General features: G+C 40.1%; 1 protein-coding gene and 2 pseudogenes across 1 annotated transcript; 2 read left to right on the plus strand and 1 right to left on the minus strand.

The window, feature by feature from the left end:
* Positions 1 to 297: 297 nt before the first annotated feature.
* Positions 298 to 1,024, minus strand: LOC111280251 (uncharacterized). The gene is made up of 3 exons (XM_089758848.1): positions 877 to 1,024; positions 494 to 775; positions 298 to 386 (listed from the first exon to the last, which is right to left on the minus strand). The coding sequence occupies exons 1-3, from the start codon at positions 1,022 to 1,024 to the stop codon at positions 298 to 300; spliced, it is 519 nt and encodes a 172-aa protein (XP_089614974.1).
* Positions 1,025 to 5,237: 4,213 nt separating this feature from the next.
* LOC149519442 (5.8S ribosomal RNA) lies at positions 5,238 to 5,393 on the plus strand (annotated as a pseudogene).
* Positions 5,394 to 5,621: 228 nt separating this feature from the next.
* LOC149519443 (25S ribosomal RNA) lies at positions 5,622 to 8,934 on the plus strand (annotated as a pseudogene).
* The last annotated feature ends 11,667 nt before the right edge of the window (positions 8,935 to 20,601 follow it).

Here is a 20,601-nt window from a genome sequence, read left to right on the forward strand (position 1 = left end):
CTTATATTTGCTCTGGGTACTATTGATATTTAACATATTGTAATATGTCAAAATACCATGGTTTTCCATCAACTCCTTCCTTAACATTTGAACAGTAAGCTGGTTTATCTCATAAGCTCAATTTGATAGGTTAGATTTCAACATTTTCATTTAATTTGAAATTGCTACCAATGTAGCCAATGCATCAACCATCTGATTCTCTTCTCAAGGTAAATGATGAAACCAAATATTCTCAAATTTTTTGATCAATTCTGATACATACTTTTGGTATAAAGTCAATTTTGAGTCTCTGGTTTCTCATTCTCCTCTGAATTGGTATATGACTAAGGCAGAGTCTCCATAAACTTTTAAAGCATGGGCCTTTCTTTCAAAAGCAACTTGAAGACCTAGAAGACATGCTTCATATTTTGTAACATTATTAGTGCAATCAGAATTTAGTTTTGCAGTGATTGGGTAGTAATCCCCTTCTAGAGATATCAAAACTACTCAATACCATGCCTCAAAGCATTTGATGCACCATCAAAATAAATCTTCCATATATCTTCATTTTGCTCTTCTTTATCTATGTACAGTATAGACAATAAGTCTTCATTTGGAAAATCAAATGTCATAGGCACATAATCTTTAGGAGCATGTTTTGTAAGAAATTTAGTAATAGCACGTCTTTTGATTACCTTTTGGGACACATATACAATGTCATATTCATAAAGTAACACTTGCCATCTTGCTATTCTTCCTGACAATGAAGGTTTTTCAAAGATGTACTTGATTGGGTCTAATTTTGCAATGAGCCAAGTAGTATGATACAACATGTATTGTCTGAGTCGATGAGCTATTCAAGCTAATGCACAACACATCTTTTTCAATGTTGAATACTTTGACTCGTAATCAGTAAACCTTTTGCCCAGGTAATAATGGCTTGTTCTTTCCTTCCTGTTTCATCATGTTGCCCCAAAACACATCCCATTGATTTTTCATGCACCATTAAATATAGGATAAGAGGTCTTCTAGGGACAGATGGCATTAATACTAGTGGGTTTGATAAGTATTCTTTAACTTTTTCAAACGCCATTTGACAATCTTCATCCCATTCTCCTGACTCGTGTTTTCAAAGAATCTTAAATATGGGATCACATTTAGCTGTAAGTTGGGAAATGAAATAAGCAATATAATTCAATCTCCCAAAAAATCCCCTTACTTCTTTTGTGTGTGTGGAGGTGGTAGCTCTTGGATGGCACGTATCTTATCTGGATCCACCTTTATTTCTTTTTTACTAATAATAAATCCTAGCAATTTTTTTGAGGTTGCACCAAAAGTGCATTTAGTTGGATTGAGCTTGAGCTAAAACTTTCTTAATCTCTTAAATAACTTTTTGAGATTAGTCACATGATTTTCTTGTTCACGGGATTTGACAGTCATGTCATCCATATACACCTCTATTTCTTTGTGCATCATATCATGGAATAGAGTTACCATGGCTTTTTGATAAATTACCCCAGCTTTTTTAAATACTAAGGGCATGACTTTATAGTAAATATTCCCCATACTGTTACAAAAGTAACCTTTTCCTTATCTTTTTATGCCATCTTAATTTGATTATAGCCTAAAAATCCATCCATGAATGAAAATAAAGAATGCCTAGCGGTATTGTCCACTAGAGTGTCAATATGAGGCAATGGAAAATTATCTTTTGGACTTGCTCTATTCAAATCCAGATAATTAACACACATTCTTACTTTGCCATCTTTCTTGGGTACTGGGACCATATTCACCACCCATTCAGGATATTTGGCCACTTCTAAGAATCCTGTATCAAATTGCTTTTTCACTTCTTCCTTTATTTTCAACAACATTTCAAGTTTCATCTTTCACAGCTTCTATTTAATTGGTTTACACTCAAGCTTCAATAGTAGCTTATGCACTATAATTTTAGTATCCAGCCCTGGCATATCTTGATATGACCAAGCAAATATATCTACATATTCATGTAGTAACTTTATCAACTCTTGCTTTATTGGTGATGACATCGAAGTACCAATCTTAATTCCTTTTTAGTTTCTTCGTCCCCCAAATTAACAACTTTAGTGGCTTCTTAATGAGGCATGATTTGCTTCTCTTCTTATTCCACTAATTTCAATAATTATGGGGATATTGCATGGTCTTCCACATTCTCTTCATCATCAAGTTCACCAATATAAACAAAAATTTCAAAATCAATTCTTGGAAAATTGTCATGATGATTTTCATATTCATTATTTAGATACCTGAAAATAAGTGAAATGGACAAAATGTAGATGCAAGGAATTGAAATGAAAGAGGCAAAAAAAAATGAACAAATATGCTACACTTATCATTTATTCAATTGAAAATGAGGAAACAAACACATATAAGACATTTATTTAGATTTGGTTCAACACATTACTTTGGAAGAAATTTAAAAACAACAGGTAGCTCCCCAACATGCCAATTTTTTAATTCTGTACCATGAGGTGTAAGATAAACCCATGGACAACCTAGATCTTTGCTTTCTTTTTCTTTACCCACCATTTGTATTGAAAATTCAACGAAGATATTTTTCAACAATGGTGTAAACTCTTTCCCTATGTTTCTTGCTACATTTGGATAGATATAGCCAGCTGAGATGAAAGTGTCATAAAGGGGGAGAAAAAAAAGGTCTTTAGTCTCTACTTTTTACCCTAAAAAATGAGCCAACTTTTTTTCTATTTTTTCCTCTATGAACTTCATTCTTTCTTTTTGAGTTGGCTTGTACCTCAGCCCAAACTGATCGTCCTTCTTAGGCATCATCCATGGTCATTGTATTCCCTACAAGTTAGCCCACACATGTTGTCCTTTCCTTACCACTTCTTTAAATGCCATTTATACTTTAATTACTTTTTACAAGAAGAAATTTAGATTATCCTAAATCACCGGTGAAATTTAAATATTAATCTCTTGTTTGTATTAAAGAAAATCGAACTCTTTCAATTTTTTATATTTTTAAATATTCAAAATATTAATTATTATTATTTTCATTTTTTATTATTTTTTATTATTATTTTGCATTGTTTAAATCAATCTTTATTTTAGTGAAAATAATTTTGGATTATCCCAGCTCTATGGCGAAATTCGAAAAATTATTTTTACTTGCAATAATTAAAGAAAACTAAACTCTTTTAGCTTTCTCTAAAAATTACATTTAAACAATTTATTTTTTTATTTATCAATTTTTATTTATTTTTTAGCAAAAATTATTTTTTTAAATTATCCCTACACTTTGGTGAAATTTAAATAATATTGTTGCTTGTAATAAAATTTATTTCCTTTAAGTAGTTATTATTATTAAATTTTTATTTATATATTTTTTAAGTCTTTATTTTATTTCAATTTCATTTTTTATTCTATTTATTTATTTGTTTTTTAAAAAAATTATTACTAGTAATAATATAAAATAACAATAATAATAAAAAAACATAAAAATTAAAAATCAAAATCAAAATGGAAAATAAAAAGAAAAAGAAAAACCTATAAAACGGGTCGGGTTGACGCGGGTCGAGTTCAGTCCAGATGTCCAAAATGATTTCATTTTGAAGGGCTTATAAAAGGCTTATTTCTGGTTTTTTTCTTTATTTTCTCCTTTCCCCTTTCTTTCTCTACCCAGAGCTTCTCTCTTTAGAAAACCTAGCCCCTATGCTGGCCGTCGTGGAGCCCAGTTTCCGATCGGTTGCTGCCATGCACCGATGGTCGAAAACTTCAATAGTGTCAAAAAATTTAAAGATTCCCAGATTCTGTGGTTGAAAAATTCAACGATCGTTGAAAAATTCAAACTTTTCCAGTTTCTGATGGCCCAAAAATTTTTTCAAAAATTCCCAAAAATTCCCCTAATGATCTTTTTTGCTTTCTAAACACCTTTCCAAGCCTAATATTTTCAAAAAAAATCTATAACTTCCTGGATTGAGAATTTCATTTTTGAAAATTTTTTTTTGTGTTTGTTATTTTTTTTATTGTGTTTGTTCCCTCTTATTTTCTTCTTTTTTTGTCCTTTCCTTGTAGAGATTAGCTCTATTTATAGAGCTTTTGAGATTCAAGATCCCAAATCTTTTGGGATACTTTTGTGGAAAATTTGGCTGTCATCCGATGACTTTTAGTCATCGGATTTCATGCTGCCATGTTAGGCAGTGTCAGGAAGAAATTTGGACCACTCTGGCAGCTTGATTTCGGCTACCAGAGTTGAAATCAAAGATTTTTTTCTTTTTAAATTTTTTTTTTTACTTTTTTTCCTTTTGTTTTAAAGATTAATAATAACAATAATAATAATAACAATAAACAGAATTATATAATAATAAAAAAATAACAAAATTATATAATAATAAAAAAAAAAGAATGAAATTGGTGCCTACAGGGACGATTAGAGGCATTCATATTTAATAGTCAGAGGTAAAATTAATGGATTTATGAACGACAAATAATTGCAAAAGCATTTGCTAATGATGTTTTCATTAATTAAGAATAAAAGCTGGGGGCTCAAAGACAATCAGATACTATCCTAGTCTCAACCATTAATGATGCCAACTAGGGATCAATGGATGTTATTTTTAGGACTCCGTCAACACCTTATGAGAAATCAAAGTCTTTGGGTTTCGGGTGAGTATGGTCTCAAGGTTAAAACTTAAAAGAATTGATAGAAGGGCACCACCAAGAGTGGAGCTTGCGACTTAATTTGACTTAACATGAGGAAACTTACTAAGTCCAAACATAGCAAGGATTCATATGGGTGACGGTGCATGGCTAATCTTAGTTGGTGGAGTGATTTGTTTGGTTAATTTCATTAATGAATGAGAGCTCAGACTGTGATGTCATAAGAATCCACTAAACCTTATCATTTAGAGGAAAAAAAAGTCATAAAAAGGATTTCATAGGTGAACCTACGAAAGAATCATTGTTCAAACCCGTTTAACAAAAGACCTGCAAATGTTTTAACGAAACACCGAGAGGGCAAGGATGTCTCCGTACCCTGAGCCTCATGCCTCTTCTATCCTTAAACATGCATGATGGTCACTTCATTCTGGCTCTCGAGCAAGTGAAATAATTGGTATCATTACCTAGGGCTAAATAACAAACCCCCAACACAAATCCCACTAAGAAAATAGAATGAAAAAGAGTGTGTGTGCTGTCACCATCCTATTTGTAGTACATGCACGGGTGGCACCATGACTCCTTTTGTCATGAAAAATCAAAATGAGTCTCGATAATGGATATCTCAACTCTCACATCGATGAACAATGCAATGAAATATGATACTTGGTGTGAATTATAGAATTTTATGAACCATCAATTCTTTGAATGCAAGTTGCACCTTTAGCCATTATGCCGAAGGCATGGCTTCCTAGCTACCATGCATCATCACCCTTTCTAACCTCTCTCCCATCGGGCTCCTAGTAATAGGGCAAAAGATGGCCTCTAGTGACCTCATCTATTGTGGTTGGCCTAAAAACAAGTCCCTGGCAATCAAAGCCTTGTGACCATCAATGCTAAAGCTCATAGTGTGAATCATCTCTGGTGACATGCACTCATCCAACTAAACCCATTGGACCCTCCATATCACTCAGTCGATGCTCACACTGTGACCTTAGGTCAGGTAGGATTACCTGTTGAGTTTAAGCATATGAATAAGCAAAGGAAAAGAAACTTACTAGGATTCTAGTAACAATGAGTGAACTAGAAAAAGCCCATCTTGAGAATCGGGAACCCTTGGAGTCCAAATTGTAGTATGGTGAGGCATACTTAGTGATAGACTAGGCCTCAGTCCTATAGAAAGGGGTGTTAAAGAGAGTGAGAGTCCTATTGTGCTTGGATCCTATCGCACCATGAGACTCTATATATGAGTCAGGTTGTTTGGGATTGCAGCCCTAATTAGGTGGTAAATTTCATCCAAGGCTGAATATGAGTGAGAGAGCAATAGTGAAGAAGTATTACAAGGGAAAGATGAAAAAGACTTTGAAAAGAGAGTAAAAAAGTGCTTGAAATTATCAAAAGGGAAATGGATGGGGGACGATGATGCATCCCAGTTAGATGTGGAATGGTGAGAGCCAGTCCATTGATTGGCTTAGGGAGTGGACTAAAATGTGTCGTAGTGGCTGCCTAACTCTGGGCTTTCGATATGCCCATAGAGACATTGTCGCTATGGTCGTGGAACATATCACACATCGTCTCAACATGCCTCGACACTCATGCACTCTTGGCATTAGCCTGCGAGCTCTTTATCTAGCTTGTCTTGAAACGTAGACCAAAGAGTGTGACATGTGTGCAAGTTAACATGCTAGATAACCTATAAGGTGCAAGAAAGCTAGTTGGTGGGATCCTTCACAGGTGCACCACCGACTGACCTTGATCTTTTAAGAAAGATTTGAGTGTGAGCTTACCTGTTAAGGTGAACTATGCCTGAGTGGGGCTAAGCCCACAAAGATACTAATGTGTATATCATTCATCTAACTTGGGTATAGGGGTGAAAAACTAATTGAACCATCTAGTAGCTAGTTTCTTATAAAGTTTCCATTAGGATAGATGGAGCCTTTAGCGAGTTTTATTAGGTAAAGCCATGGTTAGAGGCATTGGGGCACAATGCCCTTAACCTATTTTCAAACTTTTAATAAGTAGGATGATGCAACTACTTCATTGAGATGCTCCATGGAATCGAGACCTCTAAGAGGGCTATTTTTGGTAAGTAGAACTAGTGACACAGGATGAACTAAAAGTTGGGTTATAGTGCCTAATTGTGCGCTAACCTAGAACCCTCGAAGGTGTTGGTCGATTAAGATAGTAAGACGGTGATCATGGAAGTCAAAATCCTTTAAGAAGAGTGTAACAACCCACCTGTCAAATCAACTAGCTTAAAAAATAAATGGCGCTTAAGCACGTGACCTATACTAAATCATCGAGGCAAGGGCCAAGCCCCGATGAGTAGAAAGATATGATGGTTGCTACAAAACTTAGTGCACAAGCCTTTGCAAAGAGATTGTCGGTGCAGATCTTGGTGGCAATAGCAAATATTCAAATCAGAACTTTGAAGGCCAAAGAAGGGAAAGGTTCCATGTGAACAACACTTGTACATAGGTTAGTAGATCCTTAGAGATGGGTCCAACATGAGCTTTGAAAGGAAATTTAGTTAAAATTTCTAAATTGGGACACAATGGCTAACAGCAACATTAGGGATTCCAAAGATATCGATGGAGGCCTCAGGAAGAGTTATCTTTTCTATTTAATGACCTACCCACCCTAGAAATAACTCAATTAGAGGTAGGTTCCATTCGCCAAAAAAGCAACGCATATCACATTATGTCATGTTTGCCCTAGTAGCATTTGAAAATATGGAGGAATGAGTGCTATTCATGCCCAATTGTACTCATAATTGCATGGGTTTCCAAATTGAACAAGCTCTAGTTGATGGAACAATGTAGGTAAGGGAAGTCAACAAAATGGATCTCTAACCTTGGGAAAAGGATTGGCTCTGAGGGTTAGGCATGGGGGTCCTAGTCTTGAACCTTTTGGCTACCAATGTACTACTCGAGCTGCCCCCACGGTGACAGCAATTCGATACATGTAGGCTTAGGATGGACTAGGAATGGCTCCCTCAGGGGCCTTCCCCAAGTGATGAATAGTCAACTCAAAATTCGTATAGACTAGAGGAATCCGACTGTTTAATTAAAACAAAGCATTGCGATGGTCCCTAGGGATGCTCACTCAATGTGATTTTTGCCCAGTGCTCTAAATGTCAAAGTGAAGAATTTCAACCGATCGTGGGAGTAATATGACTCTTTTGAGGTAGCCAAATGTCGCTACATCTAATTAGTGACACACATGAGTGGATTAACAAGATTCTTATTGTCCTTGTCGACTATCCAGCAAAACCACAACCAAGGGAATGGGCTCGGTAGAACCAATAGAAAAGAAGACCTAATTGAGCTTGACTCTAGTCTAACTTTGTGAAATGACTTGAGAGGTGTAGGGTAAGTGGGAGCCCTCTGATGAAATTGAAATACCATTTCTTTTAATGTTATTTTACTTATTTCATGAATCGAAGGTGGGGCACAACTCTTTTTTTTAGACATAAAGCCAGCCTTGATCAATCTATCCAGGTAGAAGACATTGTTAAGTGGAGAGTTTGCTGGGGCAGCACATCTATTAAAAGATAACACAAGTGTCCTATGATAATCTCAACGAGAACAAGAATTTTATGTGGAACAAAAAGGAAAAGGCTTATTTCATTATGATTTCTAGTATAAATATGAGCCATGAAAGCACGGCCTATCGATCTTTTAGACCTTTAAAATTTGAAGCTAGAGGCATTAGAAAAGTTACCATAAGGATAATTAGCTTGTGGTAATGAAGTATTCATTAGCGACATTACTTTTTGATCCTTCGATTTCAGCTCTTCCCATCATTGTAAAGCAAAATTCTCTAAGTGTTGGATTGTTCACCCACTAATATAAAATTTGAGCTAGGTTTAGACCATTATGAGATAGGTTAGTTTTACCCTACTAATAGCAATGTTGCAATAGTATTTCAACCTAGAATGAGAAGAACTATTGATTTGCATAATTGGTCATCATGCTTGGTTGAAAAGCTAGTGGCAAGAAGCTATCATGCACTGGATTATGATTGAATGCCTCTAAGTCAAAATCTAGGCTAGAAGTGATGCATGTGCCCATCATCCAATTGTTGACCTCTAGCATGGATGCATGGCCTCCAAAGGCATGTGTCATAGGTGCAGCCCCTGCTACGGACAAGCTACATAGGCTTCATTGGAGCTCAATTCCTATTAAGCGATGAGTAGAATCCTTCGTAGATGACTTAAACATGCAATGGGGTATTATAAATGGTAAAGTAGCCTTGCTATGATGATCTATTGAGATTCAATCCTTCGTCACTTCGATTAATCCCTCCCCCTACACACCCACCAAAGTCTTCTCACTTCATTTTTTTACACTGCATCTTTCTGGGGTTGGAGATGAATGATGTTCTCCATTGCAACTGATTCAATCAGGTGATGAAATCCTTTTTTTGAGCTTCCAAGTAAATAAGGACCGAATGCCCTTAGTATTTGTTATAAGGATGGGCTTACCCTTGGTGAAGGCACTTGCCTCAAACTCTATCAGCACACACTATCTTCTAGTGTAGGTGTCACGCCCTAGGTAGGTGCACCAAGCACATCAGGCTCACCAGCATGCGCACTTAAGGTTGAGGCCCACACACCAGGCACACTAGCGAGAGTTAGCATACAAGGCCTTGGAGGGAAGGCCAAAACACCGACACAGCCTACAGGCTAGCCTGTCAGGCCAAGGCTTGGCCTGCATGATGTCTACACCATATCAAGCAGGGCTTAAGATGTGAGATACATAAGGGGATCTTTTAGAAGAACACAAGATCAACAGGAACCTTCTAATAGATCTGGTTTACCCTTAGAATCAAGAGATAGAATCCTGATTGATTGTAATCTTTGTAATTCCTTGATTTTAACCTTGATTCTAGGGATTTAGCCATCAATGTAGCTGGGAGCCTTAACTATAAAATGAGGGCTGCTCCACCCTTATTTGTACACCATCATACATTTTTGTTTCAGTGAATACAAAACATATTCCAGCAAGCTATCTTGTTTTCCTATTTCTCTCAAACTTGCACAATCAGTCTTTCCTATTGTTCTAGTGCCCGCCTGCTAGTGTTTTAGGCTGACTTAGGTAAGAATGAGGTGATTCCAAGCCTAAGGCCACACGAATTCTGAGTCTAAGGTTAAAGCCCATGATAGTTGGTATCAAAGCAGTTCGATTCTGTGTGTTTATATTGTGCAGTCAGATCTCAGTCGAAGAGATGGCATCCCAAAGTGATGTGGCTAGCTAGCAACCAAAGGCGTAAGAGCAAGGGCATGGAAGAGGCAAGAAAGCCAATTCAAGAGGCATTTAGTCTACCATGGACAGTAGGCTGGCCAAGGTGGAGGTGCACATAGACATGCAAGAGAAGCTTAAGGATGTGGAGACTCACGTTGAAGTGCTAGACTCCATAAAGAAGGAGCTCAGTGGTGAGTTGTAAGCTGCTCTCAATAAAGGCATGGACATGATCACCCATAAGAATAAGACCTTGAAGGCTATGGTGAAGACCATACACGATGGCATGGAGGCCATGAACAAGAGGATAGAAGAGCTCACCAACAAGCTCATTACTTATAAAACTACCATTGGGAATGGTATATTTGTTGGAGTGTCTAAGTCCAGGATAGATGTCCTCAAGCCCAAAGAGTTCAAAGGGACTAAGGCAGCCAAGGAAGTAGACAACTTCTTATGAGGTATGAAGCAGTACTTCCAAGCCATGGGTATGAAGGATGAGGTGATAAAGGTAAGCACTACTGCTATGTATCTTACTAATGTAGCCTTATTATGGTGGAGGTGTAAGTGTGATGATGTTAGGTGTGGGAGTGCCAAGATTGAAACATAGGCAAAGTTTCAAAAATAGTTCAGGGAGTAGTTTTACCCAGAGTATGCTGATTATGAGGTATAGGTAAAATTGTGCAGGTTGAGCTAGCAATGGGACATAAAGGAATATGTCTAGAGATTCTCTAAACTGATGCTTCAGATCTTGGATATAGCTGAGAAGGATGCCTTATTTGCTTTCATAGGTGAAGCATAAGCTATAATGGAGGGGAGTTTATGACTTGGCTAAGGCCACAACTACTGTTGAGTCTTTGATAGAGTTTAAGCCTTTGAAACAAGTTTGAGCCTTCCAAGCCTAAGGGTAAGGGTAAGGATGAGAGGGACTGAAAGAAGCAATCTAAAGGGAAAGATCATGATCGGGAGTCCAAGGATAGGGACCAGAACCGTTCAACCAAGGATGGCGAGAGGAAACCACCAGCAGGCAAGTGAAAAACAAAGGTGGAGCGAGAGTCGGTCGCATGCTACCTATGTGGAGAGAGCCATATAGTGCATAATTACCCATAAAAGGGCAAGTTGGCTATTGTAGACAAGGAGTCTAACAAGGAGCCAGAGGTAAAGGTAGCAAAGCTTAGGTCATTTGTGCTTAATGCTATCTAGAGTAAAGGGAGCTACAAACCAAAAGGCTTGATGTTTACGGATCTGATGGTTACGGGTCAAAAGGTGAGGGCACTGGTGGACACAGGTGCCTCACATCTTTTTATTTTAGGTGATGAATCCCAGAAGCTCGGACTAAAGGTGCAAAAAAGGACTAGTACCATTAAAATGGTGAACTCCAAGGAGGTTTTAGCCATTGGAATAGTGCGGGGAGTGGAGTTATAGCTTGGAGACTGAAAAGGCAAAGAGACAATAAAGGTAATACCCCTTGATGACTATGAGTTTATGATTAGGTTGGATTTCCTTATTCGGATTAACTCCCTCCTTGTGCTTTTTACCAATTGTATTTGCATCTTGGATGCACGGTGCCAATGCCTAGTACCATTGAAGAGAGGGTCTAGAGTTAGGTCACGGGTGGTGTCAGCCATCCAATTTGCCAAGGCGGTAAGTCGAAAGGAAGACACCTTCTTAGTAGCCCTAAAGTATGAAGAACCAAAGGAGAAAAAGATCAAGTCACCCTTAGAGGTGCTAAAAGTGGTGAAGACCTTTAGTGATGTGATGCCTACAAAGCAACCTAGCCAGCTACCACCTAAGAGAGAGGTGGACCACAAGATTGAGCTGGTGTTTGAGGCCAAGCCACTAGCTAGAGCCCCTTATCGAATGTCCTTACCAGAGTTGGAGGAGTTAAGGAAGCAGTTCAAAGAGTTAGTTGATGCTGGCTTCATTAGGCCATCAAAAGCATCATATAGTGCACCAGTTCTATTCCAGTGCAAGCATGATGGGTCATTATGGCTGTGCATAGACTACCAGGCTTTGAATAAGCTGACCGTTAAGAACAAGTATCCTATCCCACTCATTGCGGACTTGTTCGACCAACTTGCAAGCACAAGGTGGTTTACCAAGCTAGATTTGAGGTCGAGCTACTACCAAGTTAGGATCACAGAGAGAGATAAGCCAAAGATAGCATGTGTCACTCGTATAGTTTGTATGAGTTCTTGTTGATGCCATTTGGACTCACAAATGCCCCAACAACATTTTGCACCCTTATGAGCAAGGTACTTTAGTCATTCCTTGATCGGTTTGTTGTGGTTTATTTGGATTACATTATGATATATAGTCAGACTTTGAAAGAGCATGTAGACCATTTAAGATAGGTGTTCGAGGTGTTACGGGTGCACAAGCTATTTGTTAAGAGGGAGAAGTGCTCATTTGCCTAGTAAGAGATCCCATTCCTAAGCCACATAGTGGGAGGTGGCAGGATATGCATGGATGAAGGCAAAGTGCATGCCATCCTGGAGTGGGAACCGCCAGCCAAGGTAACTAAGTTGAGGTCATTCACTGGGCTTGTCAACTACTACAGATGCTTCATCAAAGGTCACTCAACAATAGCCACACAATTGACTGACTTGCTAAGAAAAAGAGAGCATGGGAGTGGAACGTAGGGTGCCAGGAAGCCTTTGACAGGTTAAAATAAGCTATGAGCGAGGAGCCAGTCTTGGCCTTACTAGACTTTTCCATGTCGTATGAGGTGCATACGGATGCATCAGACTTTGCCATAGGGGGTGTGTTGATGCAAAAGGGACATCTAGTCTTCAAGAGCAGAAAGTTGAACGAGATTGAACATAAGTACATAGTCTAAGAGAAGGAGATGACTGTAGTGGTGCACTGCTTACACCATTACTTGTTGGGGTCGAGGTTCATATTTAGGACAGACAATGTGGTGACTAACTATTTCTAGATGTAGAAGAAGCTGTCCCCAAGCAGGTAAGATGGCAAGATTTTCTTATAGAATTTGATTTCTAGATGGAGTACAAGCCAGGGTGGGAAAACTTGGTGGCAGATGCCCTGGGCAGGAAAGCTAAGCTTGTTGCCATTAGCCAACCAGAGGGGTCACTAGTGTCACGTATCAAAGAGGGACTTGTGCATGATCCTACAGCCAAGGCTCTTATGGAATATGCCTAACAAGGTAAGACTAGGTAGTTTTAGGTGTAGGATGGTTTGTTGTACACCAGGGGCAGTAGACTGTTTGTGCCGTAGCATGGGAAGCTTCACAAGGAAGTTTTGCAAGAGTGCCATGAGTTAAGGTGGGCTAGACATCTAGGGGTGAGCCATACCTTGGCGTTGCTAGAGGACCAGTACTAATGGCCGCACATGAGAGACGATGTGGAGGCCTATGTGAAGACTTGTCTTGTATGCCAATAGGACAAGGTAGAGCTTAAAAAACTAGGTGGTCTCTTGGATCCATTGCCAGTGCTAGAGCAACTATGGAAAAGTGTTTCTTTAGACTTTATAGTTGGTCTACCCAAGGCAGAGGCATTCAAAAGTATCATGGTAGTGGTGGATAGGTTTTCCAAATATGGAGTTTTCATTCCCGTAACCAAGGAGTGCTCAACGGATGAGGCAGCTCGATTGTTCCTGAAGAATGTGGTTAAATACAGGGGAGTGCTGAGGACTATTGTTAGTGATCTAGATAGGCGTTTCATAGGTAGGTTCTAGACTAAGATGTTCAAGCTATTGGGGTTAGACTTGAACTTTTTGCCAGCATCATCCATAGACCAATGGGTAAACTAAACATGTGAATAGACTATTGGAGGTTTACCTTAGAGACTAAGTCAGTGCCACACAAAGGGACTGACCAAAGCTGCTAGATGTTGCCCAGTTTTAATACAACTTGCAAAGAAGAGAGGCAACAAACCAGAGCCCATTCGAGGTTGTGATAAGTCAACAACCATTAACACCCAGTTCGATTACTGTAGGTTATACAGGGTCAAATCCAGTAGCATACATGTTTGCTAAGGCTTGGCAGGAGCAAGTTGACTTGGCTCGAGTCTGTCTACACAAGGTAGTAAAGAGGTTAAAGAAGTGGACAGACCATAATAGGTGGGACGTGTAATTCTAGGTTGGAGACTTGATATTGGTGAAGCTGTATCCCATTGTGCACCATAGGGGCAGCACAAAGGCCTAGTCCAGAGGTATGAGGGAACTTTCTGAGTAGTCAAGAGGGTAGGTAAGGTTGCCTACAAGCTGGATATGCCACCAAGCTGAGGGTACACTCAGTGTTCCATGTAAGCATGCTCAAGTCATTCCATGAGGATGAGGGAGATCCAGGACAAGCAGTGTCAAAGTGTGCACCATTAGGAGCAAGGGCTTCATATGAGAAGGAGGTCCACAGCGTCATAGTTGACCAAGAGGTCAGACAGAAAAACTACCAACCAAGATAAGAATACTTGGTGTGCTAGAATGGACTTCCAGATAGTGAAGCGAGTTGGGAACCAATAAAGGACTTAAGATAGTTTGGAGACCAGATCAGATGGTACCATGCAAAAGATGCAATGAGGGTGTTGTGCAATTAGGTGAGGGAGAATGTCACACCATGGACAAGTGCATCAGGCACATCAAGTGCACCAGTGTCACAAACTAAGCTTTCTCTCAACAAGCAATAGCCCGTGCGACACTTGAATAGATGCTCCCACCCAAGTCAGCCCTCAATAGTTTGATATCTGAGCAAATAACCATAAGCCACAGTTAGTCCCTAGCATACGCAATAAGATACAATCATATCGGGATCAATCCCAAGCACACACACAAGAAGGCACATTCATATCGATAAAAGACAAAACACATCAAGGCAACAATTAGGACATTCGAATCGAAGGTGAATTTCATTAAAATTGAGGATATTACATTGGGACTTTCCACCATCGCTAGGGCCAAGGGGGCAGCCCTTGGCAAATGGCCTAAACCCATATCACGATCGATGAGATAGCCCAACAGGATGCTGTCTGCTCACCCCCTTAAAGAGCCTTAGAGATTTTAGAGCTATGCTACCACTAACCATTACAATGTTTGAAATGGGGACATTTTTCCTAGCACAAGAGATCTACCCGGTCATGGCCCTATACATGGGTGGCTTATGACAACCTAAGCCTCGGTTATGGCCCTATACAAGGTTGGCTCATGACATCCTCCCCCACCTATTCTATTGACATCCTTATCGACTTGCTTGCTTGAAATTCTTCAATCTTCCTCTTGAATCTTTGAAGGTCATGTTCCCTTTCCCAGCTAGTTTGTTCTAGTCCTAATCCTTCCCACTTCACTAAGTATTCACGTACTAGTCTTCGAGATACCTTGGTTTCCCTGTCGGCTAAAATCTCTTTGACTTGACGTTCTGAGGGTGGCTTCACGGTTATGGTGGCTCTGGTTGGCTCCTTTCAGCTAGCATCTATAAGATCTGCATGGAAAGGTTTCAGGTTGCTCACATGAAATATTTGGTACACCTTCATCCACTTTGGTGGATCGATTTTGTAACAAGCATTCCCTACTTTGGAAAGGATCACTGGACCTTCATATTTGTGCACTAGTCTATGATATCACTTTCTCAAGAACCTAGTTTGTTCAGGGACTAGTCAAATGAAAACTAAATCATCAATTTGGAATTATTGTGCCTTGTGACCTTTGTCTGCCCATTTCTTCATTCACTTTGATGCTTTCTCCAGGTAGGCTTATGCAATCTCAGTGTGTTGTTTCCACTCCTTGCTGAGGTTGAAGGCTTTCAGATTCTTCCCTCCATATTGTTCTAAGAAAGTATGGGGTAGCCTTGGTAATTGTCCGGACACCACCTCAAATGGGCTCTTGTTGTCGAAAAGCTTTTATTGGAATTAAAGCAAAGTTGAACAACGTCTAATAATAAAGGCTAGTTCTTCTGATTAGCTTGAACAAAGTGCCTTAAGTATTCCTGTAGTAATCCATTGAACCGTTCTGTTTGACCGTTGATTTGAGGGTGGTAACTTGAGGAGATGTTGAGTTTGGACCCTAATATCTTGAAAAGTTCTCTCTAGAAGGACCCTGTGATTCTCGGATCTCTATCGCTTACAATGTTTTGAGGGAGGCCCTAGTATTTGACCATATGTTTAAACAATAGTTGAGTTGTGTCTTCCGCTGTACAATACTTATGAGTGGGAATGAATATGGCGTACTTAGAGAACTAAGCAATCACCAGCAAAATAGCTCCAAGATCACCAACCTTGGGTAGGCTCGAAATGAAATAGAGAGAGATGCCTTCCCACGGTCTAGTAGGCGTCAGTAGTGGTTCAAACATGCTTGTAGGTTTCTTCTTTTCAACTTTGTCTTGTTGGCAAATGAGGCAAGTCTTTGTATAGTCCATTACATCCTGTCGTATATGAGGCCAATAGTATTCCTATTTCAATAAAGCTAAAATACGTTGCCAGCTCAGATGTTCGGCCCATGGTGTGTCATGACATTCTCTCATCAGCATCTGTCTCAGACCTTCTACTCTTGGCACAAACAATCGAGGCCCCTTGGTCCACAAGACCCCATTTTCTTGCCAGAAGTACTTGGACTTTCCTTTTTCAACTAGCTTCAAGATAGCAATGGCTTGTAGGTCCTTCTCTAAATGATCTTCAGTTAACTTATGAATGTTTGTTGTGACTTTGCTAGCCCCATTGGGGTAATTCTTCTAAGGGTTGTTAACTCTGTCCACTGCTTGATTGGTCTTTCCAGTGGTGTGCTCAAAACAAAAGTCAAACTCCATTAAAAATTCTTGTCATCTAGCTTGTTTCACTGTAAGCCTTGGTTGGGTGAGGAAATGGCTAACGACTGCATTGTCTGTCTTCACGACAAAGTGTGAACCCAACAAATAATGTCGCCAAGCCCTCAAGCAGTGAACTACCGCTAGGAGCTTTTTTTCCTGGGTCGTATATTTTCTCTCACCTTTACTTAGCTTTCTACTTTCAAATGCTATTAGGTGATGTTGTTGTAAAAGCACTCCTCCAATAGCAAAATTAGAAGCATCCGTCTGAACTTTGAAAGGCTTTTTAATATCAGGGAGAGCTAGAATGGGATCTTTCATAATAGCATCCTTTAATCCCTCAAAGGCCTCTTGGCACTCACTTGTTCAACACCATTTATGATCCTTTTTCAATAGCTCCGTAAGGGTAGTGGTCTTGTGAGAGTACCCTCCTACAAACCTTTTATAATAGTTTGCTAGTCCCAAATATGAGCGAAGTTCACTAACATTCTTTAGTGTTATCCACCCCTTGATGGCCTTAACCTTTTTCATGTCCATTCGAATGTGGCCACGTTTGACAATGTGATCGAGAAAATGGATTTGGGTCTGAGCAAATGCACACTTCTCGCTTTTCGCATATTACTGGTGGTCTTGTAGTCTTTGAAACACCTGGCGCAAGTGTTCTTGATGTTCTTCCAGAGTGGAGCTATATACCACTATGTTATCTAAATAGATGACTACAATTTGTTTAGGTAGTCATGGAACACCTGATTCATCAATGTAGAAAATGTGGTAGGAGCATTGGTCAATCCAAAAGGCATAACAAGGAATTCAAATGCATCATACCGTGTTACATAAGTGGTATTTGGCTCATCTCCCTCAGCGATTCTGATCTAATGGTAGCCAGATCTCAAATCCAATTTGGAAAAGTACTTGGCCCGACTCAGTTGATCGAACAAATCTGCTATAAGAGGGATGGGATATTTGTTTCTCATGGTGACTTTTTTCAAGGCTCTGTAGTCCACACATAATCATAAACTTCCATCATGTTTCTTTTGAAATAGCACTGGCACTCGAAAAAGAGCCTTTGATGGTCTAATGAACCCGGCTTGTAGAAGTTCATCTAACTATTTCCTTAGCTCGACCAACTCTGGTGCGGCCATGCGATAAGGGGCTCTAGTAGGGGGTTTAACTTCTGGAAAGAGCTCAATTTCATGGTCTACGGCTCGTTGAGGAGGTAGAACCTTAGGCAACATCTCTGGCATCACCTCTTCGAATTCTTCCAACACTTTTTCCATGCCATTGGGTATTGGTTCCACTCTCAACCCTTCTTTGTAAATCAGCATGGCCACAAATGAGGGTTCCGCTCTCTTTACCCCTTTCTTGAACTGTAAAGCTGAAATCATTTTCTTCCCATTCTTTGGTAAGATAGTGGCTGGCACCACACATGGGTGTTCCCCTAAGAACAACAAGCAGCTAATGGCAGGGATAAGGATCACCTGAGCCAACATCATGAAGTCCAATCCGAGGACGACATCAAAGTCATCCATGGGGGAAACTGTAAAGTCTACCTTTCCTTCCTATGGCCCTAATTTGGTCATCACATTCTTGGAACTTCCACTGATCGTAAAGGCTGAGGAATTAATCGCCTTCATTCACCCATAGTCGTTGCTAACCTAGAGACCACACCTTTTTGCTTCTTCTGGTGTGATAAAGGTATCGGTTGCACCCGTATCTACCATGGCCCTAGTGGCCTTCTCATTGATCATTAAGTTCACATACATCAGGCCTCTACCCTGTTCTTTATTACACTTAGTTGGTGTGGAGGGCATTGAGGAATCTTATTTAACCCATCCTGGCTGGCTCCTCTTCAACTTCTTTAATGCTCTTTGGTGCTTTTATAGACTCTTAAGATGAGGCTCTTAAGGCATTAAGGGCTCCTCTATGTGGGCATTCGACCACCTGATGCGGCCCCTTGCATAGGAAGCAAGCCAGTGGTTGCCTAGGCTTGAAAATCACTGCGTTGTTCATCTTAGGTTGGGTGCTATCTCTACCAAAGGACCTCCTGTCTAATCCCCCACTGAAGGGCCGATCCAACCTAGCCAGCTGATGGAGGATTTTTCCATTTTAAAGAGCCATCATTATAATCATGGAGATGTTTAGTTGCAGCCATGGTTGTGGCCACGTCTTGTACTTTTTATCTTTATAGTTCTGTCCTGGCCCAAGGCTTGAGGCCCTCAAGAAAATAAAACATCTTGTCCTTTTCGAACATGTCTCGAATATCCAACATCAGGGTAGAAAAACTCCTTACAAACTCTCACATTGTTCTTGTTTGCACCAATTCTCAACGTCTTATTCGAGCCATATACTCCACATTCTTAGGGAAAAACTGGTTTTTTAGTTCTTGTTTCAGGTTCGTCCAAGTCTTAATCGGGCACTCATCGTTAACAAACTTGGAGTGCCACCATAGCTTGGCCTTCCTTGTAAGGTACATCAATGCCATTGCTACCTTGTCTTCCTTTGAATCTATGTGTACAGCTCGAAAGTACTATTCCATGTCAAATAGGAAGTTTTCAAGCTCCTTGGCATCCCTTACCCCCTCATAACATCGAAGCTCTTGGACTTTGGCCCTTTTTCCCCTTTTCATCGACCTTGAACCCGATCTGGCCACAACCATTTGTATGATGCTTACTTGTGCTCTGAGCTCTTCAAACTCCCTTTGGAGAACATTCAAGGCATCTCTAGCCTCCTCACTCATGCTGTGGAGAGTATCGAACAACTCTCACTGGGTTGTCTCGATCTCCCTCAATCGATCTTTAGTCACCATGTGAGTTTTCACTATGGCCACCGTGGCCTCAAGTTCCTCAAGTCTCTATTGATAATTAGGTCCACCACTTGTGGCCATCTCATCCAATTTCTAGCACTTTTCAACCATGTTCTGATACCACGTGACACAGACTAAGCTTTCTCTCAACAAGCAATAGCCCGTACGGCACTTGAATGGACGCTCCCACCCAAGCCAGCCCTCAATAATTTGATATCTGAACAAAGAACCATAAGCCATAGTTAGTCCCTAGCATACGCAATAAGACATAATCATATCGGGACCAATCCCAAGCACACACACAAGAAGGCACATTCACATCGATAAAAGAAAAAACACATCAAGGCAACAATCAAAACATTCAAATTGAATATGAATTTCATTAAAATTGAAGATATTACATCAGGACTTCCCACCATCGCCAGGGCCAGGGCCAGGGAGGCAGCCCTTGATGGATGGCTTAGGCTCGATCACGACCGGTGAGATAACCCAACAGGACGCTGCCTGCTTACCCCCTAAAGAGCCTTAGAGATTTTAGAGCTATGCTACTACTAACTATTACAATGTTTGAAATGGGGACACTTTTCCTAGCACAAGAGATCTACCCAGTCATGGCCCTATACATGGGTGGCTCATGACAACCTAAGCCCCGGTCATGGCCCTATACATGGGTGGCTCATGACAACCTAAGCCCCGGTCATGGCCCTATACAAGGTTGGCTCATGACAATCAGCAAGCGCAACTGAGGTTGAGGCCTACACCCCCAGTGCACTAGCAAGAGTTAGTGCACAAGGCCTTGGAGGGAAGGCCAGAATGCCCGCATAGCCTACAAGCCAGCCTGTAAGGCCAAGGCCTGGCTTGCATGATGCTCGAACCACATTTAGTAGGTCCCAAAATGGGAGGTACGTAAGAGGATCTTCTAGAAGATCACAAGATCAGCAATAGCCTTTTGGTAGATTTGGTTGACCCTTAGAATCAGGAGATAGAATCTTGATTGATTGTAATCTTCGTAATTCCTTGATTTTAGCCTTGATTCTAGGGATTTAGCCATAAGTGTAGCTGAGAGCCTAAACTATAAATAGAGGGCTGCTCTACCCTTATTTGTACACCATCATACACTTCTATTTCAGTGAATACAAAGTATATTTCAGTAAACTATCTTGTTTTCCTGTTTCTCT

Source organism: Durio zibethinus, chromosome 3, assembly GCF_047325235.1.
Source record: "Durio zibethinus cultivar Kanyao isolate XHJ-2024 chromosome 3, ASM4732523v1, whole genome shotgun sequence".
In the NCBI taxonomy this organism is placed as follows: Eukaryota; Viridiplantae; Streptophyta; class Magnoliopsida; order Malvales; family Malvaceae; genus Durio; species Durio zibethinus.